This window comes from Sciurus vulgaris (assembly GCF_902686455.1).
Source record: "Sciurus vulgaris genome assembly, chromosome: 2".
Lineage (NCBI taxonomy): Eukaryota > Metazoa > Chordata > Mammalia > Rodentia > Sciuridae > Sciurus > Sciurus vulgaris.
The window spans coordinates 3,133,161-3,150,810 of record NC_136462.1 but is presented as its reverse complement, the minus strand read 5'-3'; the positions used below and the strand labels follow the sequence as shown (position 1 = coordinate 3,150,810).

Sequence of the window (17,650 nt, the reverse complement as noted above, 5' to 3'; positions counted from 1 at the left end):
CAGCATGGGTGTACACAGGTTCCTGTGTCCAGTTGCTCTACACCACGGTGGAAGGACTGAGGCCAGGCCTCTGCAAGGCCGTCTTCTTCCAGCAAGCTGCTAAGGCAGCACAGCACAGAAAGGAGAGTGGGTATAGGAGCCGCCTTCAGCTGGAAGGAGTTGGCTGTGCTCATTACCTGTACTGATGCAGACAACCACTCCTCCCACAGAAAGGGTGGCTCAAACCATAACAGAAGCTCATCAGAGAACACCACCAAGACCAGGGCCGTGAAGAGATCTGAGCAGTGGCTGTGGTCTCCAAGGACTTGCAGTTCAGATGGAGCCCTGAGCCTCCCAGTGGGAGCAGCAGATGTACCACTGTACTTACTAGGTACCAGGTCAGAGCAAGTGTCACAAACAAAAGACCAGCACACATCAGTCACCAATCCTGAAAACAGGACAGAACAGAGGAAGAGCAGCTACACTGTTTTCATAAATGAAGGGATGTCCCAGTGTGTCGGGACATGACCTCCTGACACTGTGTTACAGGAAAACAAGTCAACCTGTCATAAAGAAGGTCCTATGGAAAGGAGCCCCAGCTTTTTTCTTTTTTTCTGGTACTGGGGACTGAGCCCTAAGTGCTCTACCACTGAGTTACATCTCCAGTCACCCCCTTTTTTTGCTACTGGGAATTGAACCCAGGGGCACTTAACAGTGAGCCATATACCTAGCCCTTATTTTATGTTTTAAAGACAGGGTCTCACTAAGTTGCTTAGGACAGCTTTGAAATTGTGATTCTCCTGCCTCAGCCTCCCAAGTGCTGAGATTACAGGCATGTGTCACTGTGTCCAGCTCACCTCCAGCCCTTCATATTTTTTATTTTCAGACAAGGCTTCGTTCCTGACACTGGTCCTAAACCTGCAATCTTCCTACTTTATTGTCAGAATTATTGGTGTGTGCCACCATGCTCTGCTAGAAGCTCTGACTTTTTAATGTGGTGGGTTTAAAAAACAGACTACCCATGCAGAACCCACCGGTGCCCAGCCAGGATGCCATGTGGTGATCGCTACATGAGCCTGGCCTGGGGGCCTACTCATACCGCACTACTGTGCCAAGATGACAATAATGGTTTGTGGAGTTTCTGATCGAGAGGACCTAGCTGAGCAGGGAAAGTAAAGATGAGCTAAAGCACTCTGTCCACAGGGCAGTGGCCTCTACCTGGTCTCGGCTGTGCTTGGAGCCTTCAGGGCACACAAACCTGTGCTGACAGGGAGTGTTTTATTCAACCCTCGGTTCTAAAAAGTCACAATGAAGACCTTTAGATGGATAAGAATAATTCACTTTCGTTTTAGGGGCATCATTACCACAGTGACACACAAATGCTCAAACACTGCCCAGAAGACCAAGTCCCTCAGTGGATGGCCTGGAGCCTGGTATGGGGCAGGGCCTCAGGGTCCCTACCCTGCTCCAGCATTCTCCCCAGGAAAGGGCCTGGGCTACTCACCGGATTTAGATCTCCCGTGGGCAGCATTTGAGGCAATAGTGAGAGACTGGGGTTTTATAGGGTCCCCCTGGACGGGATAGCTCCCAGCACTTGGAACTTGGATGTAAGGCCCCACAGCAGCAACCCTGCCAGACGTGCTCAGGGGTGACTGTGGCGAGGATGTGCCATTCACACGGTTCAGCTGTAAATCAGGAGGAAATGAAGAGTTAAGATTCTTCAAAATTTAAAAAGAAAAGGGGGGGGTTGTTTGGGGCACTTGATCAAGCCATGGGAGCCATTCTCTGCACTGAGGATGTGAGGCTCTGACTCCTGATGGTGAGCCTGGTTCTTTGAGGGCAGCTGTGCCTTTCTGAGCAAGGACACAGCCAGAGAGAGAGAGGATACTGGCCACAAAATACTGCCCAAGAACAAAAGAGCCTGACTCCTTAGGGTCCCAAGGCAGGCCTTCTGTGGAGGTCCGCAACCTCCTGCAACTGTCTGCACATGTCACTGTGGCGAGAGGATTTGTGACTCTCACAACTGCTCAGAGTACTCAGGACCTTCATGTGGAGGTACATCTCTTCAGAGGCACTGACTGACTTCTCAGAAATCCCGAGGCAGCAGGTAGAAGGGATAAAGACATTTTGATGGTTAATTTTATGCATCAACTTGGGTAGGCCATGTGCACTCTGAGTAAGGCAGATGATCCTCCAGGGGAACGTGGGCCATATCCAGTCAGTGGAAGGTCTTAAAAGAAGACTGAATTTCCCCAGAAGACAGGGTGCTACAGTAGACTGCCTTGGATTTGAGCTGCAACACCAACTCTCCCTGGGCCTACAGCCTGGACTTGCTAGTCTCCACGTTCACATGACCAACTCCTCAAGATTAATTCCTCTATTTACATGTGCACACACACATAAGTTAGTCACAAACATATGCACACACACTGTGGTTGTACTTCTCTGAGGAACCCTGACCATCACACCAGTACTAAAGCTCTGCTACGTAAGTCAGCATGGAGCAGGTGCATGCATCCCCTCACCTATGGCCTGTGCTGTTCATAGGAGAGAAAAAGGAAAACCATCATCTGAAAATCATAGTTACACAAACTACTGACCTTCAAACTTGGGTTGAAAGAAGGGTGGATTTATAAGTAAAAAATGGATTCTGCTGTGGAATGGCAGCTTCCCTCTTCCTCTATCATCTTCCATGCCCATCCCATCTGGATAAGGCCCTGAAATCCACGCCTGCCTCCTCACAGAATCCTTCAGAGTAGCAGAGGCTGACAAGAGGACACTCTGCCACTGCCCTACAAAAGCGTCAATCACTTTGTGTGTGCATGAGAACTCTGGGAAGATATCTTTGCTATCAGGCCATTTGCTCCACTCTCATGCTCCATGGGCTCTGCACTCAGGCCCTGAGTGACACCAGTGCAGAAAGGTCACATGCCACACCCAGCCAAAGACACAGAGGGAACAGCAGTCTTTCATCTGTGCAGGCATTCGGTGCTGCACGTGCTCCCCAAAGCACCAAGCAGCAGCAACACACAGGACGCCCTGCCTGACTCGGGTGTGGTGGAAGGGAGAGAGGCCCTGAGACCACAGAGCGGTACACAGATGTATACAGGAGGAGTGACCGAGAGAAAGCATGCTGCAATTACTAAGAAAATGCAGGTGCAGCCATGTGGCTACTGATTCTGACCATCCCACTTAACTAAATTCTACATCTCTCTGTCTATTCAGCACAAATGACAGGGACCGCCAGCAACAGTCTCCACTGAAGAACAAGGTGAAGACTGGCATATTCCTTTATATATTTCTGTACTATTTCAATTTTTGTTCAGTATTTACTATCTTTTGAAATTCATATTAACAAAGATTTTTTTTAATATAACACCTATAGAACATTTTGCTCAAGAGTTTACAAAATCCTTTTTTGGGGATGGGGATTGAACCCGGATGCTCTACCACCTGGGTTTTATTTTGAGACAGGATCTTGCTAAGTTGCTGGAGTTGGCCTCAAAACTTGAGATCCTCCTGCCTCAGCCTCCCAAGGTTACTGGGATCATGGGTATGCACCACTGTACACTGCACCCAAACAGATGGGTTATTTCTAATAATTCTTACAATAATGCCTGGGAGGGGCAGGACAGATCCCTTTACAACAAGAAAATGAATGGTCAAGAAATTTACCCAAAATGGCAGCTTAAAATGGTAGAACACAGACCAGGCCAGGTGCTACAGCTCCAGAGCTAACAACACTCTCAAGTGCTGAAGAGGCAGAAGCCCATGGAAAAGGTGGAGGCAAGGACACCAAGCCAGGCTGGGTGGAGTCCAGCCTCACATGCTAGGAAGCAATTGGGTCTTTTGAGAAAGTGAACTTTCTGTTACTGTCACTCTAGGGGCTTATGGCCAGTTTGCTGACTGGCTATGGCAAGTGAGAGGAACATGGTTCATTGGGTGAAGATCAGTGCTTGTAGATGAGCTACTACTTGAGTTTATCTCACAGAAGTTTTCTCGTTCACATGCCTGGATCTTTTTGCCATAAAGACGTTCACGCAATTCACTGATTCGCTTGTCCATCATGGCCACCTCCATGTTGCGCTTATTTAAGAGTTCCTTCTGCTGCTGGAGTTTTGAATTCTGTTCCTGGTTAAGCTGGTTACGAATCTGTAAAACAGAAAGCACGACTTTTAAGACTTGTATTAATGAAGAAGTCAAGTTCTCACTGCAGGGAGAAAAAGGAAAGAAAGATAAGGCAGACTTAAGTTGGGATGGTGTTTACATAAACACATTGCCACCGTGTGCTGTGTCCTGTAGGTGTGGCAAGGCAAAGCCAGAGCAGAGCTGTTCTAGAACAAAAAGAGAGCAGATGCGTGGAACCACAGGTCCTCTTCAAAGTAGACACAGGGACCAGGGCCAAAAGCGACTCTACAAGATGAGCGTGGAACCCTGGGGACAAGCACCTGAGGGCAGAAACTGCAGCAGTCCCCTCAGAATCCTCAATGCTGCTCCTGTCCAAGGGCACAAATGAGCCACTTTACTAGGAGGCAGTGGAAGCTCACAAAAATGACCTAAAGCACAAAAAAATGCACTTATTCCATTGTAGTGGGTTGCAACCAGTTGTTGTTGTTGTTTTTTTTAAATAACAGGAGAGAACAGATAGCATGAGCGTGCACCCCGCACTGGTACCTCTTCAGGTGCCCATAGGACTAGCACACATACCTGCCTGTGTGCACCACAGAGGCAAAACTAGACTGCAATCCAAAACTTAGAGGAGTAAAAGAATGTTTAAGAACTTAACAGCAACCACAGTCATTTTACTTTCTCAATACCTTCATTTCACAAAATGATATAGTACTTTTCTTAGCAAGTGTTTAAAAAAAAATCACAGAACTTGTTTCTGGCTTGAAAATTCACCTGCTGAATGATAACTTCTGAGAAACAGAACTCTGAAGGTTACGAACTGAATGTTGGTGCCTCCTCCTCACACCCGAAGCCCTCCCCCTGTATGATGGTGTCTGGAGGTGGGGCCTGTGGGCGGTGAGTGATGAGGTTTGGAGGAGGTCAGGGGACAAGCCCGCACAATGTGTTGGACATGTGTCCTTCTGAGAAGAGAAGAAGAGAAGAGAGTCAGGCACAGTAGTGCACAACTGTAATCCCAACCCCTGGGGAGACTGAGGCAGGCCCAAGTAACTGTTTCAAAGTAAAATAAAAAGGTCTGGGTTCAACATCCAGTACCACAAAATAAAAATTTTTTTTCAATTAAAAACAAGGAAAAGAAAAAGAGGAGGAAGAGGGGGAGGAGAGGAGAGACCAGCACTCACTCTCACACAGCAGAAATGCAGCCACAGGAGTGGGCTCTCACTAGGAACTTACTCTGCCAGCACCTTGATCCTGAACTTCCGTCTAGTATTTTGTTACAGCAGCTGAGCCTGAGAAGACAAGGATCTAACAAAGGGAATTCAGCTCATTGGAAGGCAATCTGCAGAGCCCTTTCAAAGTGTGATCTCATGCTGCAGACATGGAGTGAAAGCAGCCAGACACAAAGCCTGCATATCGCATGGTTCCGATGGTGAGATCCACAGTGGCCAAACCCAGAGACAGAGGGCCAATTTGTGGTTGCCAGCTCCAGGGGGAAAGGTGGTTATGGGTGATGGCTGAGGGGTGTAGGGCTTCTTTTGGGGGTAGTGAAAATGATCTAAAATCAATTATGGCAGAGGATGTATGACTACGTGCGGATACTAATAACCATCGACACACACACCTTAAACAGTTGAATTGCTGATGTATTACATCTCATTAAAGCCATTTAAGACATTATTTTATGTGGGAAGTTTATCAGTACTGCATAGGTGCTAACGGTAGACACCCAGGACGCTCCACCCCCAAAGTAGCAGCCAATGATACACATCTATGGAGAATGTCACACAGAACAAACAGAATCCAGGGTCCAAGAGATGCAGAGCCTGTGGACAAGGACAAGGCTAAAAGCCTGGTGGGTTTTGGCGTGATGGAACATGGGAATCACGTGGATTGAACCCATCAGTGTTCCTCAGTGCTATGTGGTTTCTGGTTTAGTACATGTATCTTATGACTACAACCATACGCATGATTCCATTTTACTTCATTTTCCAAACCAGAATTATATTAGGTATCTATTAATACTTTGTATAAAAACTTTTAATTATGACTTTTAATTTAATTTTATTGTATTATGTAATCTGACACAAAATGAAAGTTAAAATTGCTTCCCCAAACCATACTTCTTTAAAATAATTTATTTATTTTGACTGATTATACACAAAGGGGGTAAAACTTATTTCTCTGGTTATACATGAAATAGAGTCATACCATTTGTGTAATCATACATGTATATAGGGAAGTGATGTTTGTCTCAATCTTTTATTTTTCCTTCCCCCACCCCTCCCACCCCTCTTTCCTCTATACAAATCCATCCTTCCTCCATTCTTGCCTCCCTCCCACCCCCCCATTATGTATCATCATTCGCTTATCAGAGAGATCATTTGTCCTTTGGTTTTTTGGGATTGGCTTATCTCACTTAGCATGATATTCTCCAACTCCATCCATTTGCCTGCAAATGCCATAATTTTATTCTTTATGGCTGAGTAATATTCCATTGTGTATATATACCACAGTTTCTTTATCCATTCATCAATTGAAGGGCATCGAGGTTGGTTTCACAAACTAGGTATTGTGAATTGAGCAGCTATGAACATTGATGTGGCTGCATCACTGTAGTATGCGGATTTTAAGTCCTTTGGGTATAGGCCAAGGAGTGGGATAGCTGAGTCAAATGGTGGTTCCCCAAACCATACTTTTAATCAAAGGCCTGTTAAAAATCCAAGTTTCTAGAGCCCTCTAAATGTTTGAATAAATAAGTTCCTTGGAAACCAAATATATATTTGTACAGAACATAGTTTGTGCCTGCTTTTTACTTTTTTTGGAGGGGGCTTACTGGGGGTTGAACTCAGGGGTGCTCTACTGCTGAGCTACATCCCCACTACTTTTTATTTTTATTTTGAGACAGGGTCTTGCTAAGTTGCTGAAGTAAGCCTCAAACTTTCGCTCCTCCTGCCTCAGCCTCCCAAGTCACTGGGGTTAGAGGTGTGAGCTACCATGCCCAGCTTGGTTTGTACCTACTATTAAATTAGAATTGGTTAGTTCATTTCCAGTCCCTGAATATTCATTCTATACTCAGGAGAAAGACAGAAAGAGGAGGAAGTTTTTATATAAACCTTCCCCAGACCCAGGTGAATCACCTGTAATTCCTGGTAAAGTCTCTTCAACTCCACCGCTGCTGGTCCTGTCAGTTTGCCGTTATGAGACTGGAATCCATTCAGCTTTCCTTTCTTTAAATCTTCCAATTGTTGACTAAGCTGATCAACTCTTAAAATTGCAGTCTGTACTTCCTGCTTCTTTTCCTGGAACATGGCACTGAATCTTTCTATTTCAGCAGCTATAATTGCCCACCAAAAAAAGAAAAAAACCTCATTTAACTGACATCCTGTCTCAATATCTATACGCTGCACTCAACTCTGGTATTATTTAGTGCCAGACCATGGATTAAAGTGTCACATCATCTAAAACACACTTCAACAAGTCTTTGGGACACATGACGTGACTTACAGAGCAAACAGTTATACTTCTATTAGTTACTGAATATTTCTAAAGGCAACTGATCCAAAAGCTAGCTTGGTCAAACTACTTAGGAATCTCAGGCACCAACAGAACAAAGGCCTTGTGAAGGTCTTGCTAATCACTATAACCTAATGTAGGCAGTAACCGAAAAAATCACAGAGCTCACACAGAAACAAAAACCAGCACCCACATGAAGCTTAAAACTTCAGCTATTTCATGACAACAGATGTTCATGATGTATGAGTCCTGGAGCAGCCCTAGCCAAGCCAAAGGACCATGGTCACTTGAGTACAAAAGGATCTCTCAACTGCATCAACAGGGCTGACTAAAATAGACTGTTCCCCATGAACCTGTGCAATTGCAACTGTTAACAAAACTTTTAAAAGGAGATAGAAATGCTAACTACCTTGATTTGATCAATATACACTGAATATCTATATCAAATTATCTTGCTATATCCCATAAATATGTACAATTAAAATTATATTAAGGGGCTGGGCTTGTGACTCAGTGGTATAGTGCTTGCCTAGCATGTGTGAGGTACTGGGTTCAATTCTCAGCACCACATATAAATAATGAATAAAATCAAGGTCTATCGACATCTAAAAAATATTAAAAAGATAAAAAATATTAAAAAAACAAAACCAGAAAATTGATGTTAATACAACACTATTAACTTGAATACAACCTAATTTGGATTTCACTAGTTTTATATGAACTTTTTTGAGGGCTGGGGAAATGCATAGTTAAAAAAAAAATCACTTAACCTAACTCCCCAATTTTCTTAGGGGTAGAAAACAGTAAAGCTTTAGTGCACTTGCTGTAGCAAAATTCCACATGAATTTGTGACTGAACCATCAGCAACCAGCCTCTGACTTTATCTAGGTCTGGGGAGTATGGACACAGCGGGGTGCATACACAGATTGCCGTTCATAATTTTGCTGTAATCGACTTGTCCTCTCATGGCACGAATTTTCTTCAGCTTGTTTTCCTGGGCTTCAACTCGTTCTTTCAGTTTCTGAAGCTTTTCATTTTCAGAAATAGACTGCTGCTGGCGGCGTTCCTGTTGCTTTAGAAAATGTAAACGTTGTTCCTGACAAAGAAGGAAAAGATGTAACTTTGCAAATTAAAATGTACAATTACATGTATACATTTAAAAAACTGAGTGTATTCCACACCTACCCTAACAAATGCTAGAGTTTCCCTCCTCACCTCCGTACCACAGATTGAATCCAGGGGCACTGAACCACTGAGCCATATCCCCAGCTCCCTTTTGTATTTTATTAGAGACAGAGTCTCGCTGAGTTGCTTAATACCTCACTAAATTGCTGAGGCTGGCTTTGAACTTATTATCCACCTGCCTGAGCCTCCACAGTCACTGGGATTACAGGCTCGGCACTACAGCAATCTTGTATAGCGTAGTTCACAAAAAATTGAAATTACTGGGTACAAATGTGAGATGGGACGAGTCTGGACATTTTCAAGAGGATCAGACTAAGCGCACCACTCTCCATCACTTGGCCAAAGATAGCGCCTCTGCAGAAAGTGCAGACAGACTCACAGCAGAGAGCATGTGCTCACTGTCGTTTCCTCTGCATCCCACCACAGCTGTCAGGTCCCTGCCCTCCTTGCTTCTACCCAAGTGTAGGCGTTTACAACACTTCAATCACCCCTTAAGGAAGTGAACATGACCAGCAGAGGATTTTACATGAAAACAGAAAAGGTCATCAGTCAGGAGATGAACTTCCAATTTCTAAGGGACACTGAACCATCAAGGAAGTGTTTGCTTTTCTCAGGATTAACAATAAAACACTTTAAAAGCAGGATGATTCTAAAATAACAATATATGTCCTACTTTTAAGTAATTTTTTTCCCTATTAATGTGAAAACATATCTTAAGGATAACAGTCAACATTAAGTATTCATGCCAACATGCATGCATGAAATATACCCAAACAGAGAGGCTTAGGTAGGATTTTGCAGACATTACATACCACTCTCTGCAGGACAGGAAAGATATGCTTGAGTATTTAAGATCTGGAGTTCACTGTGGTCTACGTCACTGACTATAAAATTTTGTTTTGTTTTGTTTGCAGAACTTGGGATTAACTAAGGGTCTCGGATGTGCTGGCCAAGCTATCTATCACTGAGCTACACCCCAGTCCTTATTTTAAGTATTATTACTTCCTTGTGGTGCCAGGGTTGAACCCAGGACCTCACACATGCAAGGTAAGCACTCTGTCACTGAGGTATGTATCCAAGCTCGCTCTCGCTCTCGCTCTATCTATCTATCTAATCTATCTAATCTATCTATCTATCTATCTATCTATCTATCTATCTATCTATCTATCTATCTATCTATCTATCTATCTATCTATCTATCTATGTCTTGCTAAGTTGCCTAGGCTGGCCTGGAACTTGTGATCCTCTTGCTTCAAACTCCTGAGTAGCTGGGATTTCAGGCACACGCTATCACACCTGCCTCTAAAGTTGGTTTTGTTTTCCCCAGTAATGGAAATTGAACTTAGAGGCACTTTACCACTGAGCAACATCCCCAATCTTTTCCATTATTTTTAAAATTTTGAGACAGGGCCCCACTAAATGACCCAGGCTGGCTTCAAACTTGTAATCTTCCTGCCTCAACTTCTCTATAAGCTGGAATTCCAGGCATGTGCTACCTCATTTAGCCTATTTTTTTTAAAATAGAAATATTCTTGTATCAATATTTTGAAAGAAAATAGGCAGAATTAGAAAATTTATAATTATATACTATATATATCATCTTATAAATCAATAGGGTGAAATAATTTCTAATTTTAATAATTTTGTTTTTATTCCTATAAATCCAGTAAACTTTATGAGACAAAGTTTTAAAACAAATCCAATAAATTATTATTTACATAAAAGTAGATAGTATAATGAATGGTACATTCAATGCATGAAAAAAAATGAATTGGTCATTTATTCAATTCAATCTCTCTATAGAAGAAAGCAATAAGAACCTAGCTGGCAGTGTCTAAAGGTTCTCTTTATAGCATTTCAGAACATTTTAACACCATTTACAACATGAATCAGTTTCAGGAGCATGGGCAATAGGTCTGACTTTTTTATAGTCTATCAAGTATGACTAAAACATGATTTAGAAAAATTCCAAATCCTACTTTACAGAATCTCAACCACAACTGCAGAATCCAGTGAGCAACTGTGCCTGGCACGTCATCAACCGGATAGGTCCAGCACAGTGCAGCCTACCAGGCAGCCTGTTCACCAGCTGTCTGCCTCAGGGCCCAGGTGAGCTTCCAGCATAGACTGTGGGGCTCCTCTAGAGCACTAACACCAACCCTGGCAGAAAACATGCCAGAGGAAAGCAGAAGTGACAGCAGAAAGCATTCTTTCCAAATTCTGTCCAACATTTGAACAGGGCCGACAATTTCCTATTTAGGGTGCCTGCATGTCAAGGGTCAGAAGGTCTTGCTCTGATGCCTCCCCACCATCATGATGCTAAGGAACATCTGTTAGCACAGAAGGGATCACATGCAGAAAAAGACACTGTGTCAGTACCTGCCTGGGGGGCCTCATCTGGCAAGTGTGACCCGTGCAGAGCAGCTAAACTCCAATCTGAAAGACTCATGAAGCTCACACATCTTGAGCAGAGTTACCTTACCTACAAGTGTCACTTACCTTGGCAACCAACATTTGCTGCTGATTTTCAATCTGCTGTTGCTGCCTAGCTGCCATATCTTGGAGCTCCGAGAGGGTAAGTTCAACACGTGGATTCCCAACCTGCAGAGAATGAAAGGTATTCATTGATATCGATGTTCACGTGCAAAATCATCTTCCTCTAGTGTCAGAATTCACACACATCCGAATTTTAGATAGGTTCCCTAGAAGTTAAGAGAATGCAAATGAGTTTATTTTCTCATAAGAACTTTTCCTAATTATTGACTAATTTTATTAGGTATGAATAGCAAGTTTCAGATTTTTTTCCTAAATAACATTTTTCCTAATACATGAACATCAGACACTACAATAATAAGGGGGGGTCAACATTAAGAAAATGTGTTTTATAAATAAATTCTTTAGGATGGAAGGAGGGGATTAATAAGTATATCTGAACAGATGGGGCTGTCAAATATTTAAGGACATGTAACCAAAAAAGCAAATGTACTGATGATACTCAAGGACAACTCTCATCCTACTATCACCTGATTTTGAGAAAATAAATACATAACAGGTTCTAAAATACAAGTACTTCAAGGAGGATGAGTTCAGCCTACAGGGAGAAGTGACACAGCATCCGACAGAATCATGTATGTGAAACAAATATAAAAAGGTGATACCTTGGAATGGCAGCTGACCACACCCTCTCCTCTGTAGCAGGCTCTGAACTACCTGCTGTATACCAGTGGACCCTTGAGGGTTCATTTCACAGGTAAGGCAACACTCACATTTCACAGGTAAGGAAAGAAGCAGAGGCAGATGCTCTCCACACAGCACACTCTCCCCACGTCCTGCTGTGTGTGCACTGCATTGTGCCAGGTGTGTTTCAGGTACCATGCCACATGTTCTCCAAGACAGGCCTCTCTGCTGGGGCTTGAGGCCACTCAGTGAGGGGCACGCCAAAGGAGGCAGCTTACAAAACAGCGGAGCTCTTCTCTGAACAGACTGCCTTCCTCCGCCCCTTCAGTTCCAATCACAGTTCCAACACTGATCCTCAAGACCCTTTGCTTTCCACCACCCCTTAAACCTCTCATGATTCTTAAGATCAGTTCCAATCCCTCCCTCTGGCTCCATGTCTTCCCAACTTTTTATGGTATTTGAGCACATTCTTTACTCCAGAACAATGGAATAAGGACTAGTCCAACGGTCTTACCTGGAGCTCCCATTCTATGTATCTATATTAGCTCCTTGAGAAGCAATGTGAAGCTCCCCTTTCTTCAAAACTAGGTATAGTTTTTTTTATTGTTCTTTTTAGTTACACATTTACAGCACAATGTATTTTGACACATCATACATATGTGGAATATAACTTCCAATTTCTGTGGCTGTACATGATGTGGAGTTATGCTGGACGTGTATTCATATATGAACACAGGAAAGTTATGTTCGATTCATTCTATTTGTCTTTTCCTATTCCCTCATCCCTCCTCCCTTCCCCTCAATCCTCTTAGTCTAAATCAGTGAACTTCTATTCTCCCTCTTCCCCCACTGCTTATTGTGAGTAAGCATCCACATATCAGAGAAAATATTAGGCCTTTGGATTTTTGGGATTGGTTTATTTCACTTAGCATGGTAGCCTCCAGTTCCATCCATTTGCCAGTAAGTGACATAATTTCCTTCTTTATGGCTGAGTAACATTCCATTGTGTATATGTGCCACATTTTCTTTATCCATTCAGCTGTTGAAGGGCACCTCAAAATGAGCTATTTTAAATTCTAAGTTACAGAAACTTCCATTTGAAAAGAAAATGATTCATTCTACCAAAAATAAGTCTGGCGGAGCAGTCCAAATGACTGAAAGACTATCTCTACTTTAACACTAGTAAATGGTTACTAATTTCCACCTACTAAGATTTCCCAATCACCACAGCAAAAACTTTTCTTCTTTTCCTCTTTCTTTTTCATAATTTTCATGGATTTACTACTCTTCTTCCACCACTGAGAGAAACTGCCAAAAGAATGGGCTGAACATGCACAAGAGGAATGCTGGTGTCTGCAGCTGGCTCCCAAGTGAGTCTCCGAAAGAGGGACTTAGCCACACCACGCACTACAAGAGTGTCTGTTACCATACATGGCCGCTGGTCAGTTTTAGTTCCTCACATGCTGTTGGCCAGAGACTGCCCTCAGCTCCTTGCCACAAAAGACTCTCTGTTAAGGGATAGGGGAATCTCCAAGTCTCAGATCCCACCACCTTGTGGGGTCCACATCTGGAGCAGTTCCTGAAACAGGACTCCTCGACTACAGAACTCAGTGGCTCCCCTCTCCTGGAGTGCATGTGGTATCAGTCAATACAAGACTGGGAAGGGTACCCATCTACTTCCCTGGGCGACTACGCCAAGGTATCTGTTCTCGCCAGTTCTATTAAAGACTGTACTGGAAGTCCCAGAATTCTGGACTAGAAGTCCAGGATCAAGATGCCAACGGGGTTGGTATGTGGCAAAGGTTCTTCCCTTGGGATTCAGGGGGCTGACTTCTTTCTTTGTATCCACAGAAAAAGCCATGTGGTTTGTGGTGATGTGAGATGAAGCGAGGTGAATGGTGAAGGCACTGTGGCCTAGTGTCAAGCAGCGAGACTTCCTAAGGATTCTTCAGGAGGAGGATCATCTGCTTTGGGTGGTCTTGGATCACTGGGCCACAAGGTCGATGTGGCTGGATGTCTGGGGCAGATGATGCTGACGCTTGAGAGCCTCCTGAGTCTGAAATAGACTGTTACCTCAAATGCCAAACACATCTTCCAACGCAGTCTTTGCCTTCGAGTCACCTCTCCAACCAGGGTGGCAGCTAAGTTCTGAGTGCATAAGAGAAGACTCCAAAGGTAGTTGTTAAAGGACTGGAGATTTTACCTCTTAAACACTTTTCTGGCTAGAGAAAAACTATATCCATTGAACAAATCTTTCGATTTATATTAACTTCATAATATTATAACTTTAGGGAAAAAAAATACCCCCAAACTTTTCCTTTGGACTCCTCTTCCATCAAAGCTTAGAATATCAATGAAGAGGATAAAAGAAAAACTTAAGTCTTTGTGTTGTATATTTAACATAAGAAAAAGGTAGAGCTTGTAAAAATTTTTATATTTGTTTAAAACATATTTTATTTGTCACCATATACATTTATACTCTTTGCATGGGTTGTGTGTGTTTTGGCTAATGATGAAATTAAGATATGCCATACTGTCAGAAAGCATTCAAGTGTTGTGTATATACACTAATAAACAGCAATATTTTTAGTGAAGTAGATCTTTTTTTTTTTGCGGTGCTGGGGATTGAACCTAGGGCCTTGTGCTTGCAAGGCAAGCACTCTATCAACTGAGCTTTCTCCCCAACCCCTGAAGTAGATCTTATATATAGGAAAGTGTGATGAACCATAATATACAACTGAATAAATTATTTCAAAGTGAATAATTCACCTGGTGTTATTTAATTGTATTTAAATGGGTTATAAAAACATTAGCCACCATAAACTTGTAAGTCAACCAACATGAAGCAATTTATATTTTCGTACATATTCCCTTAACTGTGCAATGTGAACATTTAGCAACACAAAGCACTTTTTCAGTTTTTCAAGAAAACAAAAATGCTTCAATGAAAAATTGATCCTTTTATAAGAGGTCTGTCACTGTACTACATGTACACAAGCCCAGCTTACTATTTTTTTTTTTTTTGGCAGTACTAGGGATCAAACTCAGGGCCTGTGCTTGTGAGGCGAGCACTCTACCAGCTGAGCTATCTCCCCAGCCCCCAGCTTACAATTTTAAAGTTTCCACCTGAACTCAACTTATTCAAACGAACTTATGACCTAACTCCTTCTTATCTGTTTTCACTGCAGAATGAAATCAGATAATGGCCAGAACACAAAGGAAAGGCGTGGCAGCCTTCTGTCTGCTCCAAGTATCCTCACTGAATGACTGCCCAGGGCTCGAGGTCCTTGCCAATGTCCACCATCACTACCTGAGCTCTGGATTCTGGGAAAGCAGTTATGTTCCCAATAAACTTGGTTCATTCTCTGATTAATGCTGGCATCCTCATTTTCCATGGTCAACACAGCTCACCCCACTCAGGTCTGACTACTCCCACTTAATCCAGCACCAGGAAAGTGGTCAAAGGCTCTTATCTTCCTGATTGCTCATCTGATCACTTCACCCCTCTTTCTCCTAACTTCCACAAATCTTCTGTGGAAACAGGAACTTAAGAGACTTTAAGTTCACTGTACATCATTTTTACATACACAGTATTAACTGATAGAAGGCTTGTACCAAGAGCCTGCTAGCTAATGTGAAGCTTCCTGAAGCTATGAGTTATAGGAACAACAGGTCCTGGCCTGGCTCTGGCCATAGCCCCAAGGACCAGCATTTCCTAAGTTAACTCAATGCTTCCTTCTCTCTCTACCAGATCCCTGCCACGGTCTGCCATGGTTGGTTTCTTTTCAAACTCAAATGCCCAGACTTCTTTCATTCCTCCCCCTTGAAGAGTCTACATCCTCCTCACCATTATAGTTTCCCTATAGATCTCTCCAAACCCCTCATTAACCCAAATGATTTCTGGCCCCTATCACTTCCTTCTGACCATGTCACCTAATCTCTGTCAATGATGGCAGTATGCTGTGGTGCAATGGATGTTCATAAACAAAAAAGCTGAACGTGCTTTGAAACCTGGTACCCAAAAGCAGCAGAGGGATTGAGATCGGTGCCCCACTCCACACACAAGGCTCTGAGGAGTCGAGAGGAGAATGCTTACTTTCTGGTCCCGAACTATCCATGCTCAGCACCACAATACCGCGATAATTCATTCACTTCCTACATGCCAGACGTAATTCCAGACCCTGAGGATCACACTTCAAAGGTAAAATCACTCTCCCATTGTTTTCCACAAGACTCTTCTCTGATGAAAGAAAAGAGACTCTCACATGGAAGCAACCAGATTATACCATCAAATTCAACTATGACCATTAGAACTGAGCTCAGGTTTTCTTAATACTTGTATTTTCACTGCAAAATAAAAGCAGCATTTCCTAGGTAACAGTGAGAACCTGGATCATTACCATGCACTCTGGAAGTGCTATGTGACCCAGGTATGCAGGCTCCTCTCATTTTTCATACAGCACAGGTGGTTAACCCCCCCCCCCCCCCCCCCCGCAACGGGCAATCACCACATAAGCACTAGGTCCAAGAAAGCACAGCTACCTGCCACTCCAAGATTCACACCCCTGAAAGTTCCCAGCCCATCCTAACAAAAGCCCAAAGCCTAATCATTTGGGTCCCCAGCTGATCTGGCCACTCCTCTCTCCAGGTGTGTCTCACTTTCACTTTAGTCCCTGTGTTGCTACACTTTTGTTTCCAAGGTAACTGCCCTAATCTTAGGCATGATACCCCAGGATTGAAGCATTATTCCACAGTCGACTCTCAAATCCAATAACACTACCACCCGAAACAGTGAGCTCAAATGAGAAGCTAAACCCTGTATACATTATCATTCCTAAATTTACAAAAATTTCCAAATATTACCTCATAAAACCCTGCAATGAACAAAAATAAAACAAGACTTTCTAATTTTTATGGCCCTAAGTTTAAGATTAATAATGTTTAAAAAAAAAAAAAAAAAGTACAGGGGCTGGAACTGTGGCTCAGTGATAGAGCACTTGCCTGGCATTCCTGAGGCCCTGGGTTCAATCCTTGGCACACCATATAAATAAATAAATAAATAGATAGATAGATAGATAGATAGATCCATTGACAACTAAAGAATGCTTTAAAAAAAAAGTATATATTCTAGTCCATTTTAGATCCAAAACTTCAAAAACTGCCATACTGGTAATAAGTTAACAAAATGAATGAGAAATACATAGTGAAGCCAGGTCAATGGCGCACCAGGTAATGCCAATGACTCAGGAGGCTGAGGCAGGAGGATCCCAAGTTCAGGCCAGTCTAGGCAACTTAGCAAGGCCCTAATCAACTTAATGAGATCCTGTCTCAAAATAAGAAATAAAAAGGGCTGGGGGTATATAGTTCAGTGGTAAAGCAACCCTAGGTTAAATCACTAATACCATTAAAAAAAAAAAAAAAGAAGAAGAAGAGTAGACAAACAGACACAGGTGTAGTCATGTTTACTTTTATCAAGGGCCTGGTGAATGCTAGGTAAGTCCTCTACCTAGCCCAACATTTACTTATAAAATCAGTTTTAGAGGGTTGGGGAAGTGGATCAGGGGTGGAGTGCTTGCCTAGCATGTGTAAGGGGTCCTAGGTTCAATCTGCAGCACCAAAAAGTAAAATTAAATTAAAATAAAAAAATCTTTAGGCTTAATTTACATGC

General features: G+C 42.9%; 1 protein-coding gene and 2 long non-coding RNA genes across 5 annotated transcripts in view; 2 read left to right on the top strand and 1 right to left on the bottom strand.

The window, feature by feature from the left end:
- Nucleotides 1–17,650, bottom strand: part of PPP1R13B (protein phosphatase 1 regulatory subunit 13B) — an 87,632-nt gene that overhangs the window by 11,213 nt on the left and 58,769 nt on the right. For 2 of the 3 annotated variants that reach the window (XM_079130033.1, XM_079130034.1), the window contains exons 5-9: nucleotides 11,305–11,406; nucleotides 8,542–8,716; nucleotides 7,245–7,441; nucleotides 3,991–4,131; nucleotides 1,484–1,664 (exon numbers count right to left, since the gene is read on the bottom strand). In XM_079130033.1, the coding sequence (XP_078986159.1) occupies nucleotides 1,484–1,664; nucleotides 3,991–4,131; nucleotides 7,245–7,441; nucleotides 8,542–8,716; nucleotides 11,305–11,406 (796 nt within the window). Of the gene's footprint in view, nucleotides 1–367; nucleotides 428–1,483; nucleotides 1,665–3,990; nucleotides 4,132–7,244; nucleotides 7,442–8,541; nucleotides 8,717–11,304; nucleotides 11,407–17,650 lie in introns of all 3 variants that reach the window. The other variant, XM_079130032.1, reaches the window with a different exon arrangement.
- On the top strand, nucleotides 249–11,298 carry LOC306655526. The gene is made up of 4 exons (XR_013762279.1): nucleotides 249–377; nucleotides 5,388–5,536; nucleotides 9,720–9,852; nucleotides 10,792–11,298. It is a non-coding gene; the product is annotated as an uncharacterized lncRNA (long non-coding RNA).
- On the top strand, nucleotides 14,027–17,042 carry LOC306655527. Its single transcript, XR_013762280.1, has 2 exons — nucleotides 14,027–14,157; nucleotides 15,171–17,042. It is a non-coding gene; the product is annotated as an uncharacterized lncRNA (long non-coding RNA).